General features: G+C 35.1%; 1 protein-coding gene across 1 annotated transcript; it reads right to left on the bottom strand.

The window, feature by feature from the left end:
* Nucleotides 1–736: 736 nt before the first annotated feature.
* LOC110707565 lies at nt 737–6,147 on the bottom strand. Its single transcript, XM_021885588.1, has 4 exons — nt 5,751–6,147; nt 4,267–4,320; nt 1,494–1,553; nt 737–1,042 (listed from the first exon to the last, which is right to left on the bottom strand). Exons 1-4 carry the CDS (start codon nt 6,057–6,059, stop codon nt 911–913), a joined length of 555 nt encoding a protein of 184 aa, XP_021741280.1. The 5' UTR covers nt 6,060–6,147; the 3' UTR covers nt 737–910.
* Nucleotides 6,148–10,760: the final 4,613 nt, after the last annotated feature.

Genomic DNA, 10,760 nt, shown 5'->3' with positions numbered 1-10,760 from the left:
ATGTTTATAAGTGTGCATGAGTGGTTAAGTACATAATATACTCGGTACTTTCTATTATATAATTTGTGTATTGGGAAGTATCTTCGCTGTAAATATCATCTTCTTTATTGTCTGATCTCCTACCTTAGCTTCATAATTCGTGAGAAAGCATTAATAAGAGAGCTTGTGTGTTTGTTATTAAATCCTTATGATGTATTGATATTATTGATTTATGAAAATGCCATGTTATAAACAATTTTTGTTTAGAGAGAAACTTGTACTACCTCCGTTTCATATTTTTTGCAACTTTGGGTGTTATTTGTGATGTATAAAATATTCTAAAGTTACAAAAAATATGAGACGGAGGTAGTATTTTTTCGTAATGAAATAACCTCAAAGGAACACCCAAGGCAAAAAGAGATAGGAGTTGTTAAGAGTTGCCATCTACTACAGTTTGCAAACAGGTGGTAGATGTTCCCTTTGCAAGATGGGCTTCTTTCATCTTTCTTTACCCTTTCAACAGAAAATTGTATGTACAAATGTACAATAAGTCCTAAGGCTTCTAACTCTACAGGAAGGCATCGCATCCAAAGAGTATCATGTTATTCATGTATTGTGTATGCAACGACAGGATATTCTGCTTTCGCAGAAGACTTTAAACCATAGGTTATTTCTTGGAGCGCCAGAAACCGAGTTCTAGTTTGATTAGTATTTGTTTTACTGTCATTTCTGTTTGTAAATACTAAACTTCAGCCAGAACAGAGAACGAGCATATTTTTGCTTCAAGAAAATTCATTTAATCTACTTCTCTCAAGGAAAACAATGATTACAACCTTAAATCAAAGTGCCTCAGCATACAATAGTATTAAAGACCACATATAACAGGCAGAAATTACATTAGAGATTCTTCTCTATTATGATATACAAATTCTTACACCCCAGCTAACAACTCTTCATCTTCAAAACTCAAATTCAATGTCTGCAACTTGAAACCGGCTCCTTGTATAGATTCTAGCAGACTAGATGCTACTCCAGTCGCTTGAATTGTTGTCTGCTTCGTAAGCTACAAAAGGATACCAACAGCATTATCATTAGAACTATCTAGAACTAAAAACAAGTTCCTTGTTCTTTTTATGGTGGCCGATAAGCCATGCAAAGAATAAGCAACAAACATGTTAATCGTTCAATCAAAATATATTGGTACAATTACTAAAAAAAGATAAACTGAAAAGTTTTCAAGGAAAACATACAGACAACATGAACTTTCGCAGCAGTAGGAGAGCACACAAGGATATAGTTGTTTGAAATGATCAATCGTATAGATATTAGTGCCATAATGAACTTGATCAAGTTAGTTTGAAGTACAGATATAGGTAAAAAAAAAAAAAAATAAGTTTAAGTATAAACTAATGTTAGGTGCTATCATAATAGTTGCATTGCACTTGGATAGTTTCAAAATAGGTAGACAACACAGTGGCCAACAGAATTTTTTAGATCAAACTGTTCTTACTCACCTCAACACTTGCAATGCCCTCAGAAATCTGAACCTTCAAATTAGAAACACCTTCCGCTCCCTGGAAAATTTAAAATTGTAACAATAATAAGACAATATATTTCTGATTTATGAAACAGACTGAATGCTATTTAAGGGTTCATCTACTGCACATCAAGCACAAAATGATGAGATTAAAAACGTCAACTTCTTGATAGAAAGTTCATAGCCCAATGTACCCAATGATGGAACTATATATGAAACCAATTTTTATTAATTGTGCATGTTTTCTATGATAGCCTATTATCCTGGACCGCTACATCTCCCCAGCTATCTCATTGTACCTGGTGCTAATCTGCCAAATTTAAGATGGTTAATTCGAATTCCTTATGTACTTTCAATTCGAGATACAACAAAATTTAACATTTGTCAGATATTCCATCTATCCTGTCTACTATGGGCTTAGGGATTGACAATGGGATGCCAAGGACCAACACTCCCTCTATAAAGCCTTATTTTGGCATCAGCATACAAATGGGTCAGTTCAACACAAGCTTCAAATGGGCTCAATGTTGAAGGTCCGCTATAGTTTAGGATGATAGGTCAAGCTCTCTTTTGAGAATATGCGCGTAAATTATCCTTGGTGCATAGCATAGATGTTGGTGCTCTCCAAAGTGTATAATTAAACTAGCCTAGGCTCTATGATTCTAGCAAGAAAATCTCTAATAAACACCTTGCTCCTTTGTACAAATTCTGTGGAAGTGTGTATAACCTTCTTGTGTAAAAAGTTCCTTAAAGAGGTGGAAACATTTTAGAATTAAGAAAATTCAAGGCATAGGTGCATAGAGGGTTATAAATAGGCATTCCCCTCATTAGTAAAAAGCAACCAACACATGGTACTCTCATTCATAGTAAACAAGAGCATTCTTTCATATTCTCACTTCCCTGCGAATTTTGTAGCTCTTTCATCCGGATAGGTTCAGGTTCAAATATGATAGAATTTCCAAATCTTCATATACTATAAAAGTTTCATTGCACCCGAAAACCTTGTCCCAAAATAATAAAAGCTATATTTCATTTTTATCTATTTCTGTATTCATTTTCATTTTTCTTTACTATAAATAGCCTTTGCTGAACTAAATTGTTGAAAATACACGTAAACATAACATTATATAATGTTTTTAATGTATTTATTTTTTCGGAATTCCCAATGTTAGTCTATTTTTGCCTTTTTACAATTTTTTTATTAAGGTTTGTTTCATAAGATTGGTGTCATCTCTAAATAAAACACTTATGTAATTAAAAAAAAAAATTATATACTAATGGGCAATTTGACCTATTAACTTCAACAAAAGTATTCATAGGTAACAAAAACAATTATAAATAAGCTTATATATAATGGGCAAAAGGGCTATTCATAATTACATACTAATTCATGCATTAATAAAATTTAATAAGAATGGGTTTAAATTTGAAAGTTTCCAAACCAATATTTAATGGTTCAAAAACTTTTTTCAAAAAAAACAAGTGATCTCGACTAATTGATACATTCTAATATTCTAAATAACTTCATATTATAATAAAATTTTAAAAATGTTAGCATTCGCTTTTGATTCATCATTATAGAAAATTTGAAGGTTTAATAAAGAATGGAAAATCCAAACTTTGTTATCACTAATATAATGCATGAGATAGTTTTTCTAAACAATTCTATGTAGGTAGAAAAAAAGAATGTGAGAGAAATTGTGCAATTAGTCAATTTATTCTTAAAAGCTTTTAGAAAAATGTATAATTAATCAATCATTTCCAAACACTAGCTTTATCTTGAAAAGAAAAGAAAAAAATGATGTCATTAATAGTTTTGGAGGGAAATTTTTTTATAAGAAGGCGACACATGGACAGTGGTAATGTCAGCGGTAAACCTGGGCATCGTGCCGGGCCGCCGCGGACCGTGCCTGGCGGGCCACGGGCTCCGGCGTGTCGTGCCGCCATGCCGAAGACCCCGTGCCGTGCCGGCCATTCTCACAGGCCAGCCCACGGCCTGGCACGGCGGGCTCGTGCCGTGCCGGCCACGTGCCAGCCTGCGTGCTGGCCTGGCGGGCTGGGCTGTTTCAAGATTTTTTTTTTTTTTTTTTTTATTATTATTAATGTTTACACTATAATACTATATAAATAAATATATATATACATATATAATTTATATATAAATATATATATTAATATTTATATATATATATATATATTAATATATATATTTATTTAGGGCGTGCCGGAGCGTGCCTGGGCGGGCTGGCACGGCGGGCCTAGGGGCGGGCTCGTGTCGTGCTGTGCCGAAAAGTCCACCTCTTGTCCGTGGCACGGCCCACGGCACGCCGGCGGGCCACCGTGCCGTGCCTCGTCGAAGGGCGGGCCGTGCCGGGCGGCACGCGGGCCACCCCAGCCCGTGCCTAGCTCTAGTCAGCGGCGAATACTTTAGTATTAGTTATAGATTATAACGTTGGGATATAACACCTACAAAATTTTAAAATTCAACATAAAAAGTTACTCCTTGATGCCAAAATTTCTAATGAGAACGACAAAAAGTAACGGAGGGAGTATAAAAACTAAATTTGTAGACAACTATCATAATTTAGTTCTCGCAATTATGACCGCAAATATATATACCATACTAGATTCTATAGAATTTTAATAACTATTTTAATTTTATTAAAAGCTTTTTAGGTTGAAAATACGATACTTATCTATTGGGATGAACCTAACCAAAATATATTTTAAAGAGAGATATCAAGAGATACCTCTAATGCTTGAGTCACGTTTGGGATAGCTGAATCCGTCAACGTTCCTTCTGCCTACATTAGTGGTAGAATTAGTAAAACAGAAATGAAAGTTAAAAAAATTTAAAGTAGCAAGATGGACATCAAGTAAAGGAACAATCGAAAGTATAAAGATGCATTTAAATCACAGGCAAGTATACAATTACAAAGTTCTACCATAAGTATAAAAGATGCTAACATTTAAAAAGATGAACAATTTCATGATATTGATAGAAAGCTCAAATTGAGATGAAAACAAACCCATCTGAATCTATTGCCAATGATTGTCACATATTGATATTAGATTAATTATATACAAACCATCTTTTGCCAAAGCGAAGGAAAATTAATGGAAAAATCACATCAATGAATTTTTGTGGTCGTATCATATCTTCTAAACTCTTATTGTATTATGTGAAAACCATCAATCCAATTATCCAACTAACATAAAAAATTCTAAAACAACCAAAATATTTTGATTTGAACCATAATTCCAGACAGAAATAAGTCTGATATCAGTACATCAGTGCATGAATCTGATATCAGCATGAAATAAGAAGATTGCTTCAGATCTCAATTGTTCTATCATCTTGAATACACATTTGTACACACATCTAATAGAATTAATAAAACATAACAAGTAGAATCCTTCAAATATGCTTACAGAAATTTGCTCTATGCCAAAACTAATACTACAAAACAATGTGTAACATATCTTACAAACATTACTAGTATTAAGGCTTGTTTGGCATGTTTTTTGTTTTCAGTTTTTTAGAAAACAAAAAACCAAAAACAAGAAACAAGAAAAAGGTGTTTTCACTTTCTGTTGTCAGTTTTCAAAATTATCGTGAGTTTAATAAATTTGACTAATTTTTTATTCATTATATGACATATATCATATGATTTTGAAAAACAAAAACCCAAAAAAACAGAAAACTATAGTGATGCCAAACGTAGATGCTCAACAAGCCTATAATAAAAGTCACTGTAGATGATTATCATATATCCTTGCATTGTTAACACTAACACTAAGCATACAATAAAAGTCACTGTAAAATCCTATCACTAAGCTAAAGATGTCAATAATTAGTCCACAATTTATTCATCCCCAAAGAGTAGATGCTCAATCCGGGTTCGAGGCATGTTCTCCCTTCTCTTCCCTTTGCTAGAAACTAGCCTTATACCATAACATTTCTAACATCTCTATTTTAGAAAACTGTACAGTATATAAATTCAACTAGATTTTTCAAAATATAATCAAGAACAGTAACACATCATCAATAACCCCCCAAAAACCCCAAATCCACCCAAATTAGCCAAAAAAAACACAAGAACCAATTGCCACAACAACATTAACACTCTAATTATGTCACCCAATTCAACCAAAACAGCTAAAAATCATTATTATTCAATAGAAAAAACCATGAAAAAATAATACGGAGTAATATAAAAAAAATTGAATGTACCTGAAAAAACATTATCAGCTTATCAGAGGGGGAAACTGGGATGGCAACAGTTTGCTCAGGAGAAGCCTCCTCTTCCGCAACAGCCGCTGTCTCAGCCGTTTCTGGTTCTGGAATTTGAGCTTCTTCCTCAGCTGATTTTACCCTCCTTAATTTGGAATTATGGGTCATTCTCAAATGCTGGAAATTATGGGAAGAAATTGCATTTTTGTGGAATTGAATTGCAGAACAATGGTTTATGGGAGAAGATTTCAGATAGTTGGTTCTGTGAAGTGGAGAAGTGAATGGTCGGAATGCTGAGATTGTTGACATTGTTAGAAAGTTTCGGAGTGTGTACGAATTTTGAGTGTGGATTGTTGGATGGAAGAGGGGTTATCCTCTGTTTATCCACCAGGAGGTTTGGGTTTTATTTTTGATTTTATTGTCTACATCCTCACTTTCGTAATAACCGCAAAATTTAGGAAAATTATATTTTTTAATAATAATTTTTACTATTTACAAAAGAGTATTTTTTAATAATAATTCTTACTCCCTATGTTTTTTTTTTCTTTCTTTCTTTCTTGACGGGAAGAAATAATCTCATTAATGGGTAGCCATACGTCATTTATAGTAATAAAAAAGACTTGAAAACCACAAATTTAGAGAACTTAACACAACTTTTACAATTAAAATCATAACTAATTTGAATTTTGGCATAGCTCACACTCCACCGCTTTTCGCAATCTGTGTTCATGTTTTGATTGTAGAATTGATGACAAACCTTAAATCCATATAAATCTAAATCACTTCTCAATTATCATCAAAACTCTAAGATAAGAATAAAAATCCGAGAAAATTAGGAAAAACCCAAAATAATTGGTACAAGCCTTAACAAATAGAGAGAAGAAATTAAACTATTTTCAGCCTAAATGGCCAAAGAAAACTAAAATCCAAGAGAAGAGAGAAGGGAGGAGAGAGGAGAGAGAAGAGAGAAAAAGGAGAGAGTGTGTTTAGTTTTGTTAAATATTTACTTCCTTTGTGTTTTCATAAGTGCTACACTTTGACCGATATATACTTTTAGACAAATTAATTGACTTAAATAAAATTAGAAGTAAGTGGGGTAATTAAAGTATTAAACATGAATAATACTTTAGACAATTTAATTGACTTAAATAAAATTGTAAAAGAAAGATAGTGGAATTAATTGTTATTTGAAAAGTAATGTATGTGAGAAGAACGAAATAATAAAAAAAAAAAAAAAAAAAAAAAAAAAGCAATAGTGGGTTTGGGTGGGAACTATAAAAAGAGAAAGATATAATATAAAAATGTATTTTTTTTTGTCAAAAAAAAAAGTGTAACACTTATTAAAACACAGCCGCATTTGGTAAGTGTAACACTTATTAAAACACGGAGGGTGTACATGTTTTATTGCTTGCTTCATTTTTTCATGCATAGAGTTTTAGGAGAAATAGTATAAACACTATAAAGTAATCTTCATCATATACTCCATCAGGGGGCTGAGCTATATTGGTGCACACTAGTGCACTTGCATCACCAACTAAAAAAAAAAAAGAAGAAGTTAAAAAAAAATATATATATATATATATAATCAATCAAAGAGACCGGTTATTTATAATAAATGGTCTCTTATATGCTAGCATTATTCACTTCCGCTACTTTCTTGTTTTATTCCCGATTTCCCACTGCTTTTTTTCTAATTAAAAGAGACCAGTTGTTTAAATAATCGATCTCTAAGCTCATTTTATTTTTTTTGGTACTATTAAGATGGTTAAAGAGATCGGTTATATTAAACAACCGGTCTCTAAGGTCAATTTACTTTTTTTTTCTTATGGTACTGATAAGTAGGTGAGGGTTAGGTCGTTGACTAACCTCCTAATATCAAACAATATTTATAAATGGAAAAATTCATGGGAATAATCCCACCTTTGGATTATTTTTTAATAATCCGACCTTTACCCCAATTTTTTTTTAATGGTCCCAACCGGTCATGTTACCTGTTATAACAGGTTACGTGACACGTGGCGGCCTGTGATTGGTAAAAAAAATTAAAAAAAAGTTAAATTTATTTAAGGAAAAAAAAAATTAATTACAAACAGCCCAAGCCACCACCCTTCCTAGCCGGAAACCACCATCTCCTTCCCCTACCCGACCGAAAACCACCGAACAACCACCACAGCCCCTCCCCCTTCACCTGAAACCACCCCTTCCACTCCCAAATCCGACCACTCCACCCCCTTTCCCTCTCAAATCCGACCACCCCACCCCCTTTCCCTCTCAAATTCGACCACCCCACCTTCTTTCCCTCTGAAATCCGACCACCCACCCCCTTCCCCTTTGAAATCCGACCACCCCACCCCTTTTCCCTCTGAAATCCAACCACCCACCCCCTTCCCCTGCCAAATCAGACAACCCCACCCCCTTCCCCTCTGAAATTCGACCACCCCACCCCTTTTCCCTCTGAAATCCGAGTAATCCACCCCCTCCCTGCTGTCGTCGTCCACCGCAACCCTAAACCTTTGAAAAAAATCCGGTTTTGGGGTTAGGGTGGTTTCCCGTTTCCATTTGAGGTGGTTTCGGGGTATGGGAGGGGGGTTGTAGTTTCGAAGGATGGGAAAGGGTTGTGATTTACCAGTGTGGGGGAGTGAGGGGGGTGGGGGTTCCTGGTGGTTGCGTTTAGGGTGGGGGGTTTAGGGTGGTGGTTATGGTGGGGATGGGGCTAGGTTGTGGATGGGGGTAATCTTGTAATCTTGTACCAAGAGACCAAAATAGATCGAGAGGAGAGGGGAGGACGACATTGGAACAGACTGCATCTGGGAGGCCCACTCGTTGTTGGCTTCCCCTCTTACCTCGCCAAACACCACAACCACCCCAGCTGCAGCCATTGACCTTGAAACTACTAAACAAACTCTATTTCAATCGAAAAATACACATCAACCAAAACCGCTACCGGTTACTGTTCATCCGGGACCATTAAAAAGGAATTGGGGGTAAAGGTCAGATTATTAAAAAATAATCCAAATGTGGGATTATTAAAAACGAACGGGCAAAGGTGGGATTATTCCCATGAATTTTTCCTTTATAAATTCCTAACTAACTACTAAGCAAGCATAGAGGCAAGTTCAGAGTCGAACCACAAGGACTAAGTGTATCAATTTAAGCTAATTAAACTAGTAGGAAGGTTGTGAGATAGAGAGAGAAAAAATCAAAACACTACTTAAAGCAATCAACAAAAACTAGGGAAAGTGGAATCCAATTACATTAATGAATCAATAACAAACTGCAATTAAAAGATCATGATCTCAATTAGGAACAATCAACACATTCAGCTCACTCCCACGCAATTAAGCATGTTAATTATCCTACTAAGCTAATTCACTCTCGCGCAACTAGCCTAGCAAAGGTATGGAAGAATCTAGACTCTCAATCAACTCACTTCCGTACAATTGATTGAAAGCACAATTAAAAACCTAGAATCTATTAGCTTACAAGATTCTAATCAATGTAAACATCATCCACACACAATAATCAAGAATCAATTGCATACTAATCACAATAAATCATTCAATTCATCATCATAACCTTCATCCATATCCCTAGAACAAAACCTAAGCAATCATAATGAAGAAAAACATGGAAAACAAGGTAAAACAAGAATTAAAGCAAGAATCAAACAACTAATCTAATTATCTACTCTAATCAACAAAGAATTAAGCAAAAACAAGAATAAAGGAAAGAAATAAAGGTGAGAGAAAGTTAGAAAAACTCATTAAATAGATGAGAAGAGAATCCAAAAAATTGCTTCTTCAAGCTCTCAAATCTCCATTGAAATCCCAAACTTTCTCTCTCTAAAACTACTCCTAAACTAGAGAGAGAAACTCCTAATCTAACCCTAATCCTCATTAGAGGAGAGAGAAAATGTAAAAATCTGCTAAAAGAAGTCTAAAGAAGTCCCCCCTTCCAAAATAGGGTCGTACACTATTTATATTACAAGAAGAAAAAAGGAGAAAAATCGGAGATTAAACGCAAAGAAAACCTAGAAGACCGCGCCCGCGCTCGACAAGGCCGCGCCTGCGGTGGCTGGGGACCGAGTTCGCGATGGGGCATCTCTGGGGCATCTACAGGAACGAAGTGAAATCTGGAAAAATGAAGCACCGCGCACGCAGGAACCAAAGTCGCGCCCGCAGTGGGCAGAGGCTGGCTGCCGCACCACGGTGGCTGCGCCGTGGCTCATGCTTGCTGCCGCTTGTGCTTGCTTCTTAGCTTCTCTTTGCTTCAAGGCTTCTTCTCTTTGCTTCAAGGGCTTCTTCTCTTTGCTTCAAGGCTTCTTCTAATGAATTTTCCGGCCTTCTCTCGAGTCATCAACATCGAGGAAAGTGCCAAGTACCTAGAAAAATAGACCAAGAGAGAAAAGAGTGAAAGATCAGACATAGAAAAGCACGCAAATCATGCTAGAAACCAAGCAAAAAGCATATTATTCACAACTAAGGCCTAAAAGCATAAAACTAAAACAATATTAACTAAAACAAGACTAAAAGGACTGGAAATAACCAAGAAAGACCAAAATAAACCTAAAACTAAGGGAGAAAAACACCCTAAAATGTGTCATAAATGACACTTATCAGCTACTATTAAGAGTAATGGGTGGAACCCATTTGTTTGTTACATGTTATTTGTACTACTTTTGACTTGTAAGATGGATGTTTTAAGTACTATATGGTTGTAGTATGGATTTTTGTGTCCTATTTTTGATTGAAATCAAGTTGGTTGTAATATAATTTTTTTTATTTAATTTTTGGATTGAAATCAATTATAAACTAAACCCAAAAAAAACTTTGTACTTTCATATGTGATCAATAGTTGATGGTGACTCACCATCTCATCGGAAATCCTGGATCCGCCAGTGTACTCTGTAAGCTAAGAGGGTAGGTTGTAGCATGCCCCTGAAAAGATCTTAATACACCTTAGATTATACTACTATAGTTAAATAAGGGTAAAAATAATAATTATTATTCT

This window comes from Chenopodium quinoa, unplaced genomic scaffold, assembly GCF_001683475.1.
Source record: "Chenopodium quinoa cultivar QQ74 unplaced genomic scaffold, ASM168347v1, whole genome shotgun sequence".
Lineage (NCBI taxonomy): Eukaryota > Viridiplantae > Streptophyta > Magnoliopsida > Caryophyllales > Amaranthaceae > Chenopodium > Chenopodium quinoa.
The sequence above is the reverse complement of the archived record's forward strand: the minus strand, read 5'-3'. Positions and strand labels throughout refer to the sequence as shown.